The 22896-nt window shown below is 36.6% G+C and overlaps 1 protein-coding gene and 1 long non-coding RNA gene across 2 annotated transcripts; both read right to left on the bottom strand.

Annotated features, from left to right (window-relative positions):
* Positions 1–2255: 2255 nt before the first annotated feature.
* LOC140137174 (acetylcholine receptor subunit beta-like) lies at positions 2256–11183 on the bottom strand. Its single transcript, XM_072158829.1, has 4 exons — positions 11084–11183; positions 7162–7389; positions 4186–4499; positions 2256–2790 (listed from the first exon to the last, which is right to left on the bottom strand). Exons 3-4 carry the CDS (start codon positions 4355–4357, stop codon positions 2270–2272), a joined length of 693 nt encoding a protein of 230 aa, XP_072014930.1. The 5' UTR covers positions 4358–4499; positions 7162–7389; positions 11084–11183; the 3' UTR covers positions 2256–2269.
* A 1084-nt stretch (positions 11184–12267) lies between these two features.
* Positions 12268–21251, bottom strand: LOC140137166 (uncharacterized). Its single transcript, XR_011856808.1, has 4 exons — positions 21021–21251; positions 18182–18285; positions 13398–13540; positions 12268–12315 (listed from the first exon to the last, which is right to left on the bottom strand). It is a non-coding gene; the product is annotated as an uncharacterized lncRNA (long non-coding RNA).
* Positions 21252–22896: the final 1645 nt, after the last annotated feature.

The following is a 22896-nucleotide window of genomic DNA, read 5'->3' as shown; positions in this document are numbered from 1 at the left end:
TTTAAAAAAGAATATGGTAAGCTCCAGTTTGTGCATTGAAAACCCAGCAATAAACCATAAACTTACCAAAACCTCGATTTTCCTGAAGTCATTAACGTTGTTATGCGTAGCCACATATATCGTATTTCTTATACTTAGCCTGAGTCCCTCGAACATTCTCTCAAAAGTATTAAACATGGCGGAACAAAGTGGTCATGCGTGGCTTTTGGAGAACCAGTGGATTCGCCATACTATCATGGCTATTTCTGCCATGAGGATTTTTGGGTTGCTGTGGGACGTGTACAGTAGTGAAGATGTTGTTTATTATCAAGCCGCCCAGGTTATACTATATCATGTTTTCAGTTCACTCAATCCACTGCTACCAATCCGGTTCTAATGCCTGATCAGGAAATACTGCCGAGTCACATGACCTACACAATTATATCTGTGGTATTTGAATTATTATACACACTGGTTATCAAATGATCAATACAATTTCAGCCAAAGCTCACAACCATTCGCAAGATGCTGTGAACTACCAAATCACAAGTTTAAAATAGTTGCTAACCTTAAATCCATCTAATCAAATGAAAATGACGTTTGTTTAAATTCAAATTATATAAATGACACACAGTGTCTACACCAGGTAAATAATTATTTTATATAGTACATGCATAGCGGAAACACGTGTATCTGCTATCGCACTACTATTGCAGTTACAAAATAGAGTTGACTTTTCAATTCGCTCCTACCACCCTATTGCTAGTGACGACCAAACAGATTAAAAGGCATGTTGTTGAGGGGGACGATAAAAGCAGTGTCTCACTGTCTCTATAGAATTCCTGCACGATAGACCGTATGGTTGCAATGTGATGATTTGAACCACTCGTGCTCTTGTCCTTTATAGGTGAGCACGATAGATCTTTGAAAATGATATTATTAAATGATGAAAATATCCTGATAATATTGGTTTCTATAAAAACCTATATTTTAAGGCTTGCACTTGAATAGTTGGTTTAAAAGAATATGGTAAGCTCCAGTCTGCGCATTGAAAACCCAGCAATAAACCATAAACTTACCAAAAATTCGATTTTTCTGATGTCATTAGCGTTGTTATGCGTAGCCACATATATCGTCAGTATTTCTTATACTTAGCCTGAGTCCCTCGAACATTCTCTCAAAAGTATTAAACATGGCGGAACAAAGTGGTCATGCGTGGATTTTGGAGAACCAGTGGATTCGCCATAATAGCATGGCTATTTCTGCAATGAGGATATCGGGGTGATGTTGCTGTGGGACCTGTACAGTAGTGAAGATGTTGTTTATTACCAAACCCAGGTTATACTACATCATTTTTTCAGTTCACTCAATCAACTGCAACTGCCCGTGACTTGGGACGGGCGGCGATGGTTCCGGTGTAGCATTCTATTCTACATATTCACTAAGTATGATATTTTGCATAAAGAAGAATGTGTGTTGTGAGGGTACATACTACCAATGAGGATAATGATTAGTTACATACACGATACATGAGTCATAGGCCTACCGTGTGAAACGATGGCGTATTTGTAGGACTAGAGTTAATGTTTTGAATATTCCTCAGCTTTGGAACAATTAAACTGGAAAACTACGATTGTTTTTCTTGGGCTGGCAGTTAAAATAGGAAGAATGACACATAAGTTTAATGTTAACCGCCCGTCATTCCTCGTCCACTGCACATTATTGAGAGTTATGTCCAGGTGGAGGAGTCTTGTGGCAGAGCAGCGATTTGAAGGATGGAATATGACACGACAGAAGTATTTACTGGCTTGATTTCTGCGTAAAATCAAAGCATAAGTACACGTCATGCCTTAGTGTTATATTCATTTTGCTAGTCTAATATTATGAAAACATTGCAATTGACTTGGATTGGGTTAATTTGGTATAGATGTTAAGAGGAGCTAGAGTCAGAGGATACTTGGGATTTGGAGATGCGTTGTTAAACTAACGTATGGTTTTGTTCGTCATATGCCAAAATGTTTCACCGCAGCTGATTGTTGTTTCGGCAGGTTTATATGTCAATTTTAATGTCAAAAAAGTGCATGAGATTCCTCTATGCAAATATACCTTCATGTTTTCTGGTGGTTGCTGAGTACGCTGGTTGTTAAATCATTTTGAGTCAAACCATTTTTACTGGTATTGCTAGTGACATGAGCAGCAGTAATAAGTTGGCGACAATCCATATAAAAAGATCACAACATTTGAAACTCATTATGATTATAGTATTATTATTTTTAATAAAAACATGACCTTAAATTGGCCAGTCTTCTTCTAGATCATACAATATTTCATCATATTCCCCCACGCTCCCTACACCAATTTGGACACCGATGTAAAACGTGCAAACAATAGTAAACGTAGTGAATAGGTACAGAAGCAGGCGATCTATAATTATGGATACACGTCGCCATTGAAGATGCTCTAAATTTGCTGCGTTCTTGGTATCGATATCATCTTTAATGTACCTTAATAGCTCTACAGTTTTATTGAAGGTTTTAGGTTCAACACCAACATAATCTTTGTTTTCATTAGTAGCATCAACTTTTCCGTTCGCATTGTCGTTATTGTGCTGATTTTCAGTGACGTCCGCTGCGTCAATATAGGGAGCTTCAAATGAGTAAACAGGTAGGCATAGGAATCTGGGTAGCATTTCCAAGAAGAGTCGTCTGATCCAGTTTGGCATCGGTTGAGATATGCCACTCACGTGCATGACAACGCCAGTGGAAATCACAGAAATACATACCATAGCAATCATGCATATGAAACACGTCCCTGAAAAATGATAAAAAAATAATTATGTGACCAGCCACTACGAAATGAGTCTAAAGTCGCAACTTGATAGTTTCACGACACCCAGGTTTACTGACCTGATGGCTTTGTTTGCCGCGCACCTGTTAAAGCCAGAAGTACGTCTGTGTGTTCTTTGTGATTGGGGCACAATGGGCTATTCACGAAGGCTACAAAGATCACCAACACAGTCAGCCAGGCCAGGTCATACTGACAAGTCACATACAAGAATATGGGTCTATATTTGTAAGGGTTTGTGTAATATTTTCAGTTACGGCAGGGTCGCATCTGGTCAGTTCTTTCATATACACGAACGCGTTCTTTCTCCCCAACCTGCTTCTCCTGTTGCATGGTCATTAACACGATCAAATATCTGATCGATTTGTGAGAACGGGCAGGGTTTTGTGTAATTTTTAATATTAGGGCTTAAAGCTTAAACCTATAACATAACATAACAACATAACAACGGCGCTTGATATAGCGCAATACCAAAAATATGAACGTTGCGCTTTACAAATATACAAAAAATAACAACAGCAAAATACATTAGAAAATATACGTTTTAAGACCCTTTTTAAAGGATTCAACTGTGAGAGCAGTGCGAAGTGCAGCCGGTAACTGGTTCCAGAGGGTTGGACCAGACACACTAAATGAACCATCACCAATTTTTCTCTTACTCCTGGGGATGACAAGGCGAGTAATATCAAGCTCAGAGCGAAGGCCCTTCCTAGGTGGAATGTAGGTAGCGATGTAGTCAGTGAGATATATCGGTGATAGTCCATTTAGCACTTTGAATACATGAAAAATACTTTTAAATCGAATTCGTTTATCAACCGGTAACCAGTGAAGCGAAACTATGCGAGTCGCCCAATTTTGTAGGCGCTGTAGACGAGCAAGATCTTTTACGTTGCATCCAAACAGGAGTGCATTGCCATAGTCAAGTTTAGATAAAATAAGTGCCGCATAGCATTTGAGGAAGCATCATGATCTATGAATCTGCGTATCTTAGCCAAGTTCCACAGTAAGAAATTAATTGATTTGCACATGGATGTGATTTGATTAGACATAGTCATAGCAGCGTCAAAAATGATACCCAGATTTTTAATGGTGGGAGATGGAACAATATCAGCGCAACCAATTTGTATTGTGATCTCACACAATCTGGTGATGTTATATTTTGACGTGCCCAAAATATTTGCACTGCACTACATTATTGCACTTCTCATGATTTCTGCTTAGCAATGTAAAATGCGAATAAAATAACAAATTAAACTACAACTTATGAAATTTGCATTAACGCTTCGGTTCAAAACTTGCTGAAATGTATGAATATTGTTTAATCTAGAAGAAGCAAAATACACGGCCTTTATTGCATCATACCGATTAAGGGTGAATCATCGGAGCTCGGTGGCATATTCTCGGCAATTATTTGTTGAAACACGACCAAAGCCAACAAATTGGTGATAGATAACGTTAGCTTCTCTCCGCAATCAGGTGGCAGGTAGAATACCAACAGCGAAAGGATAGAGAGTAACAGACATGGCAACACCATATTGTAGATGTAGAATGCAGCTTGTCTTTTGAACACAAGTCGATATTGTATTTCTGGGTAGGGCTCTGGACAGCATAGATATTTTACTACTACCCGCCTAGATCGGAAAGCTACTAAATCCCAAACACCGTTTCGTACATATCTGTTATAGTGAGAGAAAAGAGTCCATGTGTAATACTAATCATAGTCATCATTATAATAATAATCATCATTATCATCGTCATCATCGTCATCATCGTCATCATCATCATTATCATACTCATCATCATACTCGTCGTCGTTGCCAACGAATCATCGTCATCATAATCATCATCTTCATTATCATCATCTCCATCATCGTCATCGTCATCATCGTCATCTTTATCATCTTTATCATCATCATCATCATTGTCGTTGTCAACGAATCCTCCTCCTCCTCCTTCTCATCATCATTATCATCATCATCATCATCATCATCATCACCACCATAAGAAAAATCTATGATCTGTAATGTTTAAACAAAATACTACGACATAATATTCCTTTGTATTTTGCTAACGGCGGTACTTCATAAGAAGCAATATAATTAGGCCTATGTAGATTAAAGGGGGGATTACATTTTTTTCTAGTAGAAACATGTTCAGAAACCCTTATCAAGTATATGCAACAAACACTTGATGACATACACATTCAATGTGTCATGACACAATTTATGCATATTAATTAGCTAATTTGCATATTTAATTAGCAGAAATTTTTGAAAAAATGTAGCTGCGCTATACAATGTCGTATAATGTTGATTGAGGTGTCACAATAAAGCATTTTGAAAGATCTATGATATGGTCTTACTTCCACTATCATGCAGGGGTTAGGGGGTGTAATACATAAGATAACATAACATACAATGGATGAAATTTTGTAGATTTACCAGAAAACCAAACAAAGTTCTTCAGATCAAATTCATTTTAAGACCATATCATAGACAATTGAATAAAGAAGATTTCTGCTAAGTTTCATGCCAATAGGGGGTATACATAGCGAACTGCATTTTTTCAAAGCTCGATATTTCCTTGAAAAACAAAATATAAAAAAAACACATTTTTAAAAGTTTAAGTTCATCTTATTTGATGAGAAATTGAGAAGAAACTTCTTATTTACCAGTTTTGCATTGCACATTTCACACCATTTGATGATTAGAGTTTACTTCCCATTTTGAGGAGCTTATAGCATCAAACTTATACCAGCAACAGCATCTGTGTATGTATACTATTATACACATTCAGCAAAACTGGACCATGCCAAACCTTTATAAATAGCAAGTAGGCCAAGAGCTAATTACAGCCTGTGGGCATTGTCTACTGATAATATAGAGGGCAGCAAACAACTCAGCACACTGAAAAACCCCTGTAAGCATGGTTTGGTGCATGTAGGTGGAGGGCAAGAGGTTGAAATTAAGATTTTATGTAAACATTACAAATTTGTCAGACTTTCCAATGTTAAGGTCATTTTTGTCATATTTGGGAAACTTTTTTTCAGTTTTTTGATGTGCTTTATCGAATATACATATATTAAAAAACCTTATGGTGTAAAAACATTTTTTTTAATAAAAAAAAATGATGATTTTGGGGGTGTAATCCCTCCTGTCCCACCTTCTTAAGAGCCTTATCCCCCGGGGCTCATCGCCCACTTTACCACATCAATATATTTTGGTATCAGGTGATTATATTTTTCTCATTAACATTGAAATTTGGCGTTCCAAATCGCTATACAGTGTGTCTCAATAAAAATAGGCCCTGTAGATTGGAGGAATTAACTTAAAATGTCGGCAGTAAAATCAAAAATGTTTAAAGATTCAAAAACCATGACGTTTCTTCTTTACAATGGTGCACAAACATCAAAATCCGTTCACGCTTCACTGAGATAATTGGTATTTTACAAATAGACTAATTTTTGGACCTTTCCAGTGGCAATACAAATTAAACACTAATGCTGCATTGTAGTTTATAGTGGGAAAAAAGAAATGAAATTGTTGCTGAGGACGAGTTTAAAAATTAACCATTCAATTAATCTCTCAAAGAATGTTTTTCAAACCTTTCTGTTTGGGTTAACAATATGTGAAAATATGTCTAAATATAATATATTTAGATATAGTATATATAAAAGGACATTTTTTTCCTGATTGATTGATTGATTGATGTTTTCAACTCGTACCCATGAGCAACACTGAGAGTTTACTTCATTTGCCCCATTGGAACGGTCCAAAAATGGGTGTATTTGTACAATCCCAATTATCTGATGATTTGTACACCATCCCGGGACACTATCTTAAAAACAAAACGTCATGGTTCTTGAATCTATAAAAAAAAGTTTTGATTTCACTGCCGACATTTTAAGTTACGCTCCCTAATCCACAGGGTCTGTTTTTATTGCGACACCCTGCTTTTCCGGAAAAATCATCAAAAAAACAAACTGTCGAATTAGTCAGGACTGTATTATGCAATTTTTAAGACTGATTCGCCAGATGTTTGATGATATCTTCGAAAATAAATCGATTTTGAACTCCTAATTTCAATATTTTATAAGAAAAACAGAACTTTCCTTTAATTTCACGCGTGAAAATGATGATTATAAAAAAATAGACTACCAGTATCACGATGTATAAATGTAAGTATTTCCATAATGAATTATTCACATTGACAAGAAACATGAATGCTTTATTACATTATGTTAGACGTAATTTTAAAAGAATTTAATTTTCCAAATAAATTGAGCCACATTCCTTTAAAGTAAAATGTAGCAATATCAGGTTGCATAAATCAACATACCTATCCTGTGAGGCATCAGCACTCTTTTCTGGTTCCAAGTTGATTTTGAATCCATCATGAGACCAGGAGAGAAAAATTATATCACACACTTGGGTGTCAAATGGAAACCATCGAACTCGAATGTTGCATGATGTCGTATAAATGACTGGAACATACCAGATGATCGTACCGTCTGAATAAATCTGAGCCCTTGTGTCAGGTTTGAATCTCTCAAACCCAACATCAGCACTGCAAGAGAATGAAACATTTTTAGGTAAAAAATGCGTATCACTTTTTCAATCAAGACGGTACTGACCAGACCCGGGACCAGACCTATTGTTAAAACCATGTATTTTGAGGCTTATGAATACTTAAGTAGTTGTTGTGCAATGTTCGGCCGGTTGCTATGCAAAGTTTGACGATGAATAAATATATCCTCAATTATAAAATAAAAGTTTTGGAAGATACAAGCAAATATAAAATGCATATTACCAATAAGAAAAATGTAAACTACAGATGGTCTGTGGCTAAAAATGAGAGAGTGCAATCTTCAATTATCCTGGTCAATAGGATTACGACTCTTTTAATTAAATGGAATGGGATAGATATCTCAAGAGGTGAATGTTATTTTATTATTTCAAAACATGCGGCGTAGAACGCGGAATGCGAGCCCGTGCATATGGTCGAATCCAACGAAAAGTGTACACGGCATGGTCAGGGCCATAACTTAAAAGTATTAATCAATTGGCATTCGTTTTTGTATTGTGTTTATTTGCCTTGATCATACGCTTGGCGCCATATATAATAAGACCCCCTTCTGTGAAAAACTTAGACACAGAGACCCCAAAACATGCTATTTTTACCCATTTTTTCAAAACATTTCTTAAAGTATTTTTTAAAACATCTAAATCAGTTATGAAAAGAAGTCATTGGATTGAATCTAAATTGATTTCCTGAAAGGTGTGTATTCAAAGATTGCCTGTTCAATTTTTCACATATCTGTACATAATTATGAATTTTTTGTGATAATTTTTTGAGTGGTATTTTTTTACATTACCTACGAATACACTTTTTCATAGCACTAGATATATCTTTAAAAAATGGAAATCTCTAATAAATGCGCAATTAATACAATTGATACAAGCTTTGATATGTCCAATACTGAAATGCATTGCATTAGGACAGCTTTATTATTGTGTTTAGCTGCCAGAAATTCTAAATGGCAAAAAGCTACATTTGGTAAAAAAATATGCATTACCTCCGAATACATGTTAAAAGCTCGAAGGTAACTTTTGACGTTTTCGCTAAGTTTACCTACGAATACCATGGACAAAAACGACTTTTCTCATTGTCTCATGATCTAGACAACACAGTGGTGGACCCTAGTATAAAGCTAATTATAGTTGCCCTCACACGAAAGGCCACAAGACGTAACTGACTCTAAGATGGACTTCACAAGTCTGCAATAACGGTTTTAAGCGATTTGTGTGCAATTAAGCAAATTAAAGTCACTTTAGTGCCTTTGTTTCTTACTTCAATCCTCTTTCAACCACTGTGAACCGACATTAAATATACATGATAGGGTCTCAAGTATCAATAAACGCACATAAAGAAAATAATACATTCAAAGTGCAGGAAAATAATACATTCAAAGTGCTTTATAAAATGAAGATTTGATTGCGATATCCACCAAAAGTCTAATTCTTACCTACAAATACTGAAATGTTACTTACGAATACAGCATAATACATGACATGTGTAATGAAGTGTCCCTACCAATGGAAATTAATTGTCAAAAACTTTAAGCGGTACCCCCGGACAATATTATTACCCATATACGGATTCATTCAACAATTATTTATTATGTAAATTTGTTGTTTAACTACTTGTATATCAAAATGTAGTGTTCAAAATCTTGTTAAAAGCATCAACAATTTTTGATCTAAGGTAAAAGCACTTATTCATTTGGACGTACCATCTGAAAGAGATCTAAAAACTACCATTTTATTCATTCATTATCATAATAGCAAAATTTGAACCTCTAAACTAAATATAGAAATTGTTAAATCGCTCATGTTACCTACGAATACCCGGGTTTCTTCACTTATCATTTTATAAAGCATTAGGTGTATGCGTATAATTCCTAATATTCCTGAAAACAGATATCCCACTCGTTCTTATACAATATGTAAATTTATTCATACTCATTTGATAAATAAAATACAGAAACTGACCTAAACTTCATTTTCAAATATAAACTAGCATAAATTGACTAAGATCATATGTGATCCGGCAGCACAAACGAGCCGTAAATTCCCTAAATTGTATTCTAAGTTATGGTGTAAAATGTGTACGAAGGTCGTATTCATCGGTCACTTAAGCTGGCGCGACATCTGTCTTATTTGGATAGTCACAACACCAATCAATAATCCTATTATTGAAGTGGGTAATAAGCTTCTACCTTAGATGGCTATAGAACTCTTAATAGCTCTGGTCTTTGTTTGCTTTTGCTAAATCCTTTTCAAGTGGTGGGTTATTTGTATAGGTATGCATAACCAACAATTAACAATGAGAGAACCTTCTTAAACCTCGTTGACTTGGGATGATTTGAAATGACCGCCAATTATGACTGTTTGGTATTTATTGCCAGCAATGTGGAAAAAGAGACACACATAGAAACGAAAAAAACTATAATTTTGTTGAAGGAGCAAAGTTTAACTAACCATAACTCCGCTTCTGGATATCGTTTGAAGTCAAATGATATACCATTTTTAAGTTTATGATGTTTATTTTTAAACACGAAATAAAACAAAATTGACCGGGGAGGAATTTACGGCTCATTCGCCGTGGACGGTCACATATTGATCCCGTTGTAAAAATAAGAACAAATATTTTCTGGTTGAGCTAGCATTTTCCTGACACCCCGTGGTCTACATTACACGAAAAAAGTGTTAATGGGAATATTCCATTTGTTTTAGGTTGATTAGTATTGCGATAGTGAAAGCATCCTAGTGTTATTCGTAGGTAACATTGGGTTTGATGTGACATTTACTATCACACGTCCTGGATTTATTTTTCAAGATTAGTGATGGCACTTTTGGTTCCTATAAGGCCAACATGCCATCAATCAATGGGCAAAAGGAAAAGATTGTGGAGACATTTTTATTTTGGACTTTTATGTTTGGCCCGTGGACACTTTTGGTTGGATTCAACCATATACACATTTACTCTGATTGGTTCTCGCTATCTAGGAGTGTATGGAAGAAGTACATTGGAACCAAATTATGAAATGTAAGGACATTTTATATGGGACAATAATCGACGAACAAATCTACAATAACACCCAGTTAGAAAAGAACATTAAAACAAATTTACAACTGCATAAATACGGTTGCAATAATATGAGCCCTCCCCACTTACCCCCCAAAAAAAAAAACATCTACACGAAATAAAAACACTTCATATTGAATTTAGACCTGTCGTTTACACATTAGAAAAGCAACATTTCCCATAACTCAATTTAGTTAAAACATGGACTTTGTCGTATCCTTACTCAGGTACTAAAGTATTCAATATAATATTCGAATGTAGTCAGGAACTGTGTTTCGCAAACTTTCTATTGTTTTTTTTAACTACTACGGATAATTTTGCGCATTAAAATCATTTTATTAATTAGCTTATATTGCCGACACAATACAAATTGTGCAAGAAAAATACAACACTATAGTTGCCCGTTCCCCTATGACGCTACATCACTGATTGGTGACCTGCGTTGTGCGGCATATTTCGTCTGCTTGATAATAAAGACTGCACAAAAAGTAACACAGCAGTTATAAATACGCGTATAGCTTCAGAACCAATTATAGTGTTTTCATGATATTTCAACAAAGAAAGAAGGACGATTTATGTACTATCTATGTTATCAGATATTGAAATTACTCACCTATTCTCGAGCGTTATATCTGGTGTCCATATGGATGTAATTGGCGCATTAAAGGTGTCAATACCGTCGTAATCTTCGGGATCCCATCTAAGATATTCGTCAATCCACACCTAAGTCATGCATTGTAAATAAAATGGACCTTTAAGCCTTTTCGGGTAGACATGTGATGCTGTCATGCCGTGGCGAATATAAGCCAATCAAATTAAGGAAAATCAGGACACAGCGTCACCATCAGGTCAATAATTACATTTGTACAGACGGAATCACGTAAACGCACCATCAAGCGCTAGATTAAACATAAATTGAATTAATAAAAGTCACCTCTTGAGATATCTATCCCATTCCATCCTATTGACCAGGACAATTGAAGATTGCATTCTCTCATATTTAGCCACAGACCGCCAGTTTAATTCATACAATACACACAAGAGCTTATGATTTTAAAAGACCGCCACTTGACGATAATTTTATTCATAGCATATTGCAGCGTTAAAGTATTTCTGGTATTTATTCCTAGCTTTAGGCCTAATGACAACTGTATGTTGATGCTGGCGCATTATCCATTGATATGTCAATGTGTGATTATAATCTCAAATCACAGAAAATATCCTTTTATTTTTGGTCTATGTTAAAATCCATTGTTTGACTTGCAGTTGAATATGTGTGTTGAAAGAATACGGCAATCTCTTGTAATCTCAAGTCAGGGTATTACGCAGATCGTAAACACATGTCATTTCAGCTAATACATGGAAACGCTGAGGTTTCTCATATCGTTCAGATGATGTGCTTAGCCTAAGTCGCTCTGCATATACCGAACAAAATCGCCATGCGTAGCTGTTGAAGAACTGGTGGATTTACACTACTATCACGGCAATTTTTGACACGAAGATGTAGGGATGATGCAGGGCTTAACCCACCACTAATTGTAACAGAAACCATATAATCATCATCATTTCAAAGTATATTAAAGAAAATATAAAAGTCCTCAAAAGTCCAACTAATGGAACAGCGCCAAATTTGCATAAATCCAAAATGGCTGCTTATGCAGGGGTGAAAGTTTTACTGACAAATGTCAAGTAATTATTTCTCATTTTTTCATTTATTTTATACGTTTTTCTCTGACATTCCCTCTTCTTCTCTTCGTTTTAATATTTTCTATAATGTTATTTTATGTTTAATTCACGTACCGCTTTCAAAGACGTTCCAACTGACAAGGTCTGCTCTCGTGTGTCCTAATGAAAAAAGGTAAGAAAGTATGTTGTTGTGTTTTTGATGTTAAAATTTCGCTACAATAACACAACTACTATTTTTTATTTTATTTTTTCTGATGAAATCCCATGGATGTGGGATGAAATATAAAGTAAGTCAAACACTTGTTGAGAGAACTGTTTAAAATCTCTATTTACTATTTTTTTTTATATTTTCCATTACGTTTCACTACCTGAAGAGAATTGATCAAAAATTAATTCCACCTGAGGTTAGTATCTGTTAATGAATTGACCAGATCACCATGCCAAGAACCAAAGTAGCCTCAGGGCCCATACCTGGTACAATGATGGCCCATGTCCCCTAAAAATGTCCTAAGGAAGTCTCGACACCAGAAGTCAAAGGTCACTGGCCCCAGGGGCCCAAATGTAAAAATACAAAACATACAATTTCTCATCAAATAAAGCAGCCTCAGGGCCCTGAGTTGGTACACTCATAGCCCCAGGGGTACTCTATATTTACAGGTATACATGAGCCATATATGTCTTGTAATATGGGCCCAGGGCCCCAAATATTAAAATAAGGGACAACAGATTGACAAGGCTGGCTCTAAAACTACAAGGGCACAAGGGCTTATATGTGGCACACATATGAGCCTTCACTTTTAGATGTGCCTGTTACCCATTTCGGCCCCAGATGATTAAGGCTAGTGCCCACATATGCCCAAAATGTAAAAACAAAGGGCCGGCCGTTTCTCGGCAAATAAAGTAGCTACATGGCTCAGATTTGATGCACTAATAGCTCTTCAGCATTATATTGTTGTGTGTATTATAAATGAACCACGTATGTCACAAAATATGGGCCCAGGGCCCCAAACGCCAAAACATATAGGGTCGGCTGTTATTCAGTAAATAATGAATGAGTAATGAATTAAAGAGTTGACAGGAAATGTTTTCTGCTGTTCCAGTACATGTTCTCATCGTTGAAGGTTTAATGGACTGTAATGTAACATGGATGTAAGCGTGATCCTAAAAACGCCTTTCCCATTGACCAAAACTAATTACAAGACCTCTTTTTTTATTTTTATTATTTTAAAAACTAATATTACCAAGGCTAGAAGGCTGCTAATTAATAGTCTGTAGGTCACATTTGTTGTTGTTTTAGCATCAATCACAGGTCGGATATCCTTCACATAGTTCTGGAAGAGATGGTGATGTAGGTCAGCCAATGTTTTATTTCGGACACAGCATGCTAGATAAAGAGACAATGTTGGAAGACAGTAATTATTTTATAATTTATTATATGGTTAATTAATTACTTCGCTTAGACGCCTTTGTCACTACCGGTGCCCTTCCAATGGCTGTTTATATCAGACCCTTGAGATGTACGGTCTTCTGTATCTGAATAGTTTGTTTGTTTCCAAACCATGTTAAGTCCACAAACACATGGTTTTGATTTACCTGTGCAATATTGCAATGGGTTGTGACGCTACTTGTTACAAATCATTCTAAACAGAATGTTATTTTGAGGTTTGCAAAAAATGTTTGCCCAAAATATGTACAATAACGTTTTTAAAATGTTTTCACGACCTTTTTATAACCAGACATTTAAATGTTATTAAAACGTTTTGTAAAACAAAATGTTTGCAAAAATTGTTTACAATGACATTTCGAAAACATTTTAAAAATATTGTTGTAGTGTGTTTTCATACAAAACGTTATAAAACGATTTCATGACCTTTATATAACCCGACATTTTAATGTTATCAAAACGTTTTTTACCTAAACCAAAACCCAAAATATAACTTTATATGGTCCTGTGTCGCAACCTGGGGTACCTTTGTGTTACATAGTAAAAAAAACGTCTCATTTGAAGTGGTTCATCCTCCTGAGCATTTTGAAAACCTTTTTTTTTTAAATAGAAATCGGTGTTTTTTCCACATTTACAATCATTCTGAGAAAGTATTATTCTTTTAAATGACCTTCTGTATTTATTTACTTGGTGTTGATGTCTGGGAGTTCATTTAGGCATTTTTTTTACTAGATTCAAATTTTTAATTGGGGTTTTAGATAAAATTTACGATACGAATCCCTCCTCCTAATCCTTTTCCTCCTAATCCTCAACCACCCTTTGCACATTTCATGCCTAACGTCATAAGAAAATAATTCAAAATTATTTTAAAACAGGATAAAAACATGAGTCTTGACCTACCTTGACCTATGCCGTTCACTCCAACATGGGGTTGAGTGGTGGCATCTGTTTCACGATGGTCCTCCATTTCTGTCTGTTTATGGATTGGTGACTAGCCTCCACCACAGACTTCAGGTTTAATTTGGTGCAGTCAGCCTTGATGCAATCTAGCCATCGTTTTGGTGGTCTACCTCTGGGTCTGTCCCCATGGATGCGAGCATCGATCAGAAGTTTGGGGTAACGTGATGGTGTCATTCTTTGGATGTGACCAAAGTAACAGAGTCTTTTTTGAGTTACCCTATCAACAACAGATTGCTCGATACCTAGGTACTTCCTGATTGCTGTGTTATGGATTTTGTCCAGTCTTGTGACACCCAGTATCTTTCTTAAACACATCATCTCAAAGACGAGTAGTCTGTCCTCATCGACTTTCTTCAGTGTCCAGGTCTCGGCTCCGTAGAGCAATATTGAGAGGACAAGGACTTTGTAAAGCTCTGTCTTGGTATGTGTTTGGATGTCCTTGGAATTCCATATGTTTTGAAGTTTCTGAACGGCCCCTATTGCTTTCCCTATTCTGAGTTTTATGTCATCTGTGCAGGATCCCTGTTGGCTGATTGTTCCTCCCAGGTAGGTGAACTTTTCAACCTGGACAAGTTGTTTCTCATCTATATTGATGTTGATTTGCTTTGGTACTCTGCTAATGACCTGTACTTCAGTTTTGGCTATGTTGATTTTTAATCCGAATATTGAACTGCTGTCGTGAACAAGATTGACAAGCGTTTGGAGGTCTTCTTCCTTCTCCGCAATAAGTGCAATGTCATCAGCAAATCGTAGGTTGGTGATGATCTGGCCTTGGACAGTAACCCCTTTGTTGCTTTCGTGAAGGGCGTATTGCATTACTAGTTCTAGCAAGATGTTGAATAGTTGTGGAGATATTACGCAGCCTTGACGCACTCCTACCAGTGTCTTGAACCAATCTGTTAGATCGCCATTTACTCTTACCGCACTTGTTGATTTCTGATATAGGGCCTTCAAGAGTCTTATGATTTTGCTGGAGAAGCCGAAGAAGCCGAGGGCCTTCCAAAGCCCTTCTTGCCACACAGAGTCGAAGGCTTTCTCGAAATCGATGTAGCAGCAGTAAAGGTCTTTCTTCTTCTCAAGGTACTTTTCCATTATCTGTCGAAGTGTGAAGAGCTGGTCGATGGTTGATCTCCCAGGTCTGAATCCTGCTTGTGATTCAGAAAGAATTTGCTCCGTTTTATTCATGATACGCCTTTGGATGATGAGGGTTAAGACTTTACATGCGTGACTGAGAAGGCTGATCCCTCTGTAGTTGCCGCAATCCAGCTTATCTTTTTTCTTGAAAATTGGTGTAATTATTGCCCTCCCCCAGTCGTCTGGGAAGGTTTCAGTGACCCAGATCTTCTTGCAGAGTTGGTGGAAAGTTTCAATTCCTATGTCGCCTGCTGCTTTTATTTCCTCAGCAGTGATGCTGTCATACCCTGGTGCCTTTCCTTCCGAGAGTTTCTTTATGGCGCTTGCTACTTCGTCCCTTAGTATCTCTGGTTCAGTGTCATTATTTGGCATTTGGGGAACACTGCTTGCAGTGTTCTCGTTGATTGGATTCATTTTGTTGTAAAGTTCTTGGTAGTTTTCCTTCCATCTTTCTTTGACTTCCTCCATTTCAGTCAGGATTTTCCCCTCCTTACTTTTGACAGTTTGCATCTTGACTGATGCCTTCTTTGTGATCTTCTTTATTGTTGAATACACTTCCTTGGACTTTGCTGCCTGGTGTGCATTGTCAACTTTGCTACACAGATCCTGTAGCCATCTGTCATGGCATCCTTTCGTTTTCCTTTTAATTTCTCTACTAAGGAAGTTATATCTTCCTTTCAGACTTGGATCGTTGATCTTCTGCACCTTTACTTTGCTGCGTTCATTTGCAAGTTCAATAACCTCATCACTGATCCATGGCTTTTCTCGCTTTGATTTCTTGTATCCCAGGACTTTCTTGGAAGTTTCACTGAAAGCTGATTTGACTTCCTCCCACATTGAATCTGTATCCATGTCCTGCTGGTTTATCAGTGGCGCAAATCTTCCACCAATTTCAATCTCATAGTTTGTCTTGATGCGGGCTTCTGAGTCTAAACACGTCATACTGTTTAGGGTATTTTGGTCTCCTCTTGATCTTAAACTTGAGCCTTACATTTGCCATAACGAGCTGGTGGTCTGATCCGATATCCGCGCTTGGGAAACTTCTAGCATTGGTTACGCAGTTTTTCCACTTGTTATTTATCATTATGTAATCAATCTTGTTGTGAGTTTTCTGGTCCGGGGACTCCCAAGTCCACTGCCGGCTGTCCTTACTCTGTTTGAACTTGGTGTTGCTGATGAATAAATCGTTCATTGCGCAGAAGTTGAGTAATTTTTCCCCTCGATGATTTGATTCGCCATATCCATGCTTCCCCATTACATTTTCATATTGTGTCCAGTCTGTTCCAACTTTTGCGTTAAGATCACCCATGACTATTTGAATGTCACTTTTGGGGATCTTGTCTATGGTTGTTTGAAGAAGGTCATATAATTCATCTACCTTTTCCTCAGGATCTGCAGTGTTTGGTGCATAAACTTGCAGTACAGTAATGGCTCCTGTTTGCATTTGAAATCTTGCAGTTATAAGCCTTGGTGAGATAGGGTTATATCCCATCACAGGGGTTGATGTACATAGACCGCTCGATCACTTGTTCAAAAAAGTTCAAAAAAAGATAACTAAGTCGAAGCCAACCAATTTGCATGTACTATATGAACGATAATTGTACAAGGATTACTTAGCGACTTCAAAATTTGAAGAAAAAATTCGCCTTCGGCTTAAAAATCCGGAAAAACTTGAAAATTTATGAAAATTCAGCTCAAAATCCAAGATGGCGGCCGTAAAGTGAAAATTGTCAGAAGAAGAAAACTAAATCGAAGCCAAGCCATTAACATGTCTCACATGATAGGTAATTGCATACAGATTAATTGGGGACTTTAAAAATGAAGAAAAAATTGGTCTTTGGTTTCAAAATGCACAAAATGGCAAAAATCCAAAATGGCGGATAAACGAACAAATGATCAGGGCCAACACCTGTGCCATGAGTGCGTTTTGTGCCTTCTTGTTTAGTATGAGGGCTACTCCGGCACGATGAGTTGTGGCATTCCCAGAGCATAAAATTTTGTATCCTTCTGAGGTTAATTCTCCAGAGTCTAACCAGTGGGTTTCGGAGATTCCTAAAATTTGCCAATTAAATTTCTCCATTTGGTTTAGCAATATCTCAAGATTGCCAGATTGGTGTAAAGTTCGAACATTCCATGTTCCTATACCAATCGTTGCTTTTGTAGAAAAAAACATGAGTAATATAGAATAAATTAGCCTCAATTTAAGACCTAATTGAATCTTCTAAGTGAAGGAATACTCAAGCGACACTATTTGAAATGCAAGCTGCACATCAAAATGTAACAAAACCACCTTTTTGGGTACCCCAGTATATGACACAGGATCATATATAACTATAACTATAACTATAACTATAACTATAACTATAACTATAATATTATACATAATGGTCCCTCTGTAGGCGTTGGCGGCACCAGGATTTGGGGGGGCATGGGGGAGTGAATTCCCCTCCCCCTCCCGTAGCGCCGCCACTGTCTATAAGGTCTTACCAATTGAAAACAGCTGCAGTAATATCAGTAAAATGACCTTAGCCACGTGTATGCTCCCCATTCTCATTTGTACAATGTGCTATCAGAGCTGCTGTCCACTTTTACTGAAAATATAAAGAGTAATATTATGAAACAGATGTTTAATTAACCCTTTCAAGTTTCTCACCTCTGAGGGGCCTCATCCCCCTCAGGCACCCCCTGCGTCGCGCAAGCAATTTAATTTATACAATGATATTGATAACTTGTCCACGAATGGGAAATGAGCCGTCATGGTCATTTCACAACTTCACATTTTACACAATGATAGTGTCAAAATGATCCCCCAAATTGCCTCAATTAGTTCTACATTTTGCAAAAGTTTCTCACTTCTAAGGGGGGCACATCCCCTCACTCACCCCCTCACCCCCCTTCCCTGCGTCGCGCAAGCGCGACGCGGTGACAGCTGCGCGGCCATGGTTCGTCGTCCTCTAGAAATCTCATCCCTATTTTGCGCCCCCGTATTTTTTTCTCTCTGGATTCGCGGCTGCATTGTAATGCAACATTGCACATTTATGAGGGGGTATTAATACATTTTTTCATTGTGCATGTATTATCCGACCTCATATGAGGACACGGTGTGTGAAAGGGTTTTAAAATCCCTAGATTTTACCAGGAAATTGAAATAAACTGAAATAATACTATGTTTTCCAGCGGGTGACCACGTTCTGGCATATATAAGCATTTTGGTTCCCTCCCAATGATATTCCTGCTTTAAAAATCCAATTGTATTATAAATTTCATGGTAATAAAAGATGATGTAGGGTCTACACACACTGGCTATAAACAGACCACGCAGTCTGGGCGCGAGACTAAGAATCTAGATCTATATATATATTATGTTGCGTTAATGGAGTGAAGATTCGTTGTTTAATTTAATTGATGACGAGCACACTTCAAGCAAGTGAAATATGCAATTATAATAGGTGTATGCTTATATTTCCTAATATTCCTGAAAACAGATATCCCACTCTTTCTTATACAATATGTAAATTGATTCATACTCATTTAATAAATAAAATACAGAAACTGACCTGAACTTCATTTTCACTAGCATAAATTGAATAAGATCATAATTATTGAAATATATAAAACTGAAAACAGATATTTTATGGTTGAGCTAGCATTTTCCTGACACACTGTGGTCTACATTACACGAAAAATGCATTAATGGGAATATTCCATTTGTTTTAGGTTGATTAGTATTACGATAGTGAAAGCACCCTAGTAGTATTCGTAGGTAACATTGGGTTATGATGTCACATTTACTATCACACCTTCTGGATTTATTTTTCAAGATTAATAATGGCACTTTTGGTTCTTATAAGGCCAACATGCCTTCAATCATTGGGCAAAAGGAAAGAATTGTGGAGACATTTTTATTTTGGACTTTTATTTTTGACCCCTGTACACTTTTGGTTGGATTCGATCAGATATATTTCAAAAAATGATGTATATTTAAATTGAAAATCCACAAACACTTTCAAAAACACTGAAAAGTATATTCGACAAGGGTCTGATTGCCTGAAAAGTGGAACGTATTAATATTCCGTTAGTATCAAATCATCTCCCCTACACTTTTTTTTTAACACGTTATGCATTTAGCCTATAATTGTGACCGTTCACGGCGAATGAGCCGTAAATTCCTCCCCCGGTCAATTTTGTTTTATTTCGTGTTTTCAACAAACTTATAGCTGTTTACGTTTTTACATGTGTCTCTTTTTCCACATTGCTGGCAATAAATATCAAACAGTCATAATTGGCGGTCATTTCAAATCATCCCCAAGTCAACGAGGTTCTCTCATTGTTAATTGTTGGTTATGCATACCTGTACAAAATACAATGCCTGGTAACCCACCACTTGAACAGGATTTAGCAAAAGCAAACAAAGACCGGAGCTATTAAAAGTTATATAGCCATCTAAGGTAGAAGCTTATTATCCACTTCAACAATAGGGTTATTGATTAGTTTTTGACTATCAAAATGAGACAGATGTCTCCAGCTTAAGTTACCGATGAATACGACCTTCGTACACATTTTACACCGTAACTCAGAATACAATTTAGGGAATTTACGGTTAATTTGTGCTGCCGGGTCACAATTTATATTATTATATAACCGTTCATTTTCAGAAACGATATCATATATATTTTGAAACCTATTCTCCCACACATCACAAATCCAAAATCCTTTGGTTTACAAGTTATCGTAATTTGAATTTGTGGTAGCATAAGGCGCGTGAAAGTCGATTCCGAGTTTATCGTCCCCCGCCCGCGACACTTTTTGGAAACCAAAAATACCCGCGTGAAATTTTCAAAAATGCCAAAATACTCCATTATTTTCAAAGTATCAGTGTTTTCACCAGTTTTAGCAATTGGAAACATATAACTGTGTTTGTAAAACATATATTCATAACTTGGAAGCAAAATCAGGCTCTTTTCTAACTTTTCTAGTCCTTACCCGTATAAAAAAACATGTTTGTAAATCACATGTATGAGTTTGGCTTTAAATCAACACGCATTTTAGGTCAATAATGAAATCTGATGAAATAATGAAAAATGAAAAGTGAAAAAGTCACCTCACCAACCTGGAAAAAAAAGTGACGATAAACTCGGAATTGACTTTCATGGGCCTAATAGGTGAAACATTTAACACCCTATTTTTAGAAAAAGGGCAATATGCATTACTTTGAGGTACAAAATACGATGCGATACGAGCCTGTCACACGCACAACCCCCCCCATACAAACGCTAATGAAAGAATACTAATTATAAAAGCTTTGATAGAAAATTATTTAACCTACCTCTGCATAAAACAGAATTACTGCTATTATTTTGAAGCTTCCCTTGTGTTCCTTGTGACAGATAGTGACAAATGTGGAGAGTGCTGAACATCAAAAAGGAATCAATGTTTTGATATTGTACAAGATAAATAGTAACGCCATGTTATTTGTTCAAGCCCGCCGGTCGATCGTAACCAATAAACATGATTGAAGTAAAAGCAAAGCTGCATGATTTTGATTGGCTAAATTGTAATGATGACGATAGGATTCTTGATTAAGTTCATCAAGACTGTAGCATTCCATTACGTCGTAATTAAACATTTCTTCTATGCAAGTCCAATTATTGAAACACTTACTGTGCAGGAAAGTTGAGATTTCCTGTTGTATGGGTCGTTTCAAGAGCTAAGGTCTGATCTATTCATCAGCCACATGATAATTGATATCATGATGTACTGTTGCTAGTTGACATTTCCTGTTGGTATTGATTGAAGTAATTTGACTCTCATCGCCAGGGATCAATACATCATTATGGTGGCTTAATTTGAATGTACCATCAACTCTGTATGATAGGTTAATGACTATTTAAACCTAACAACCGAATATTTTTGTTAACTTTGTCTACTATCACTGTGGTTTTGAATTTTTACTAGTGCAGTAATAGTTTATACCATTCTGGTTTACATTATATTAGCTTTTATCTTGTTTTTGTCTTGTTCCCCACACCAAGTTGATATACCTGGCTAGAATCTTTCTAAGTATCACATAAAAAGTCGATATAGCGGGTTGTCTTCCTGCACATTTGAGTGAAAAGGCGGTAAACAACACGAGACTACTGTGCAGCAAAATTGTCTGTTTTGTTCAAATTAATGATTATATTGTAAACGTTTCCGTTGATATTTTTTTTGCCGTCGGCAAATTCTTTCAAAATGTTGTTTTTGATAATTAAATTCGTAATCCCCCATGTGTAATAATTTTGCTACTTAATCAATACTTAAATTTGAGGATGTTTATCTAAAGAGTTCCTATCCTTTTCAATGGCATGAGGATTTGGTCACGCTTGCTGGTCTTGGTATGCCGTGCACATTGGTCTCGTGCGTAATTATAAATACCTATTTATAAATATAGTCGAATGTAGCTGCTTACGAATATCCTAGGTAGAAGAGATCACTAAATCGGGTCCAACCCTGTCTGACTGAAGAAATAAGAACCAGTGTTTAATTCGCTGACCATACCAGGTACATTAAAATGGAAAAAAAAAAGTTTGAAATGAAGGCTGATATGCCAATTTTTTGGTGATAGTTGTGCTCTGTGGATGTTTTTCTAATCATCTGAGCATAAAAAGATGAAAAATACTACGATTCTGAAATTTTATGAAGGTTTTTTGGTTCCATGGACCAACTGATGTCACAACATATAGGCGCTGAGCTGTAGAGTTTAGTATGGTTTACACCATGTTCGATTCACCACTGCGAAAAATCGAACCGCTCAACTACCAAAAAAATGCTGGTTCTAGGGTAGAATATATCATAAACTTTTGGAAAAATGGTGTTTTGAATGAACGATGGCGTTATAACCATGAGAAAATGACGATTTCTTGGGTACCTTTTAACACATAAAAGAATAGGAACTTGATTTAGTGGTGTGATCCCTTAATTTCGTGTGTATACCATGGTATAGAAACACTTTTGTGGCTACGGACTCTCTGTGACTCTGTAACATATTTAATCAGATTGCACATGGTTTAAGTGACTTTTTTCTGTTTGTCGGTAAGTTTTCTGCTAAATTGACATTACAGGGGGGTGACTGGCTGGATATGGGATTTGGAAAGTGTGGTCCAAAATGGCTTATAGACTGAATTGTTGAAAATTTAAGGGCTGGGGTATGAACGTTTGGACAG

Source organism: Amphiura filiformis, chromosome 2 (assembly GCF_039555335.1).
Source record: "Amphiura filiformis chromosome 2, Afil_fr2py, whole genome shotgun sequence".
Lineage (NCBI taxonomy): Eukaryota > Metazoa > Echinodermata > Ophiuroidea > Amphilepidida > Amphiuridae > Amphiura > Amphiura filiformis.
The sequence above is the reverse complement of the archived record's forward strand: the minus strand, read 5'-3'. Positions and strand labels throughout refer to the sequence as shown.

Excerpts from the sequence above, each read along its gene's own strand:
- LOC140137174 (XM_072158829.1), bottom strand. The coding sequence starts at position 4,357 with ATGGTGTTGCCATGTCTGTTACTCTCTATCCTTTCGCTGTTGGTATTC. Across the intron at positions 2,791-4,185 it reads CGATGATTCACCCTTAATCG|GGACGTGTTTCATATGCATG; the intron begins GTATGATGCAAT and ends ATCATTTTTCAG.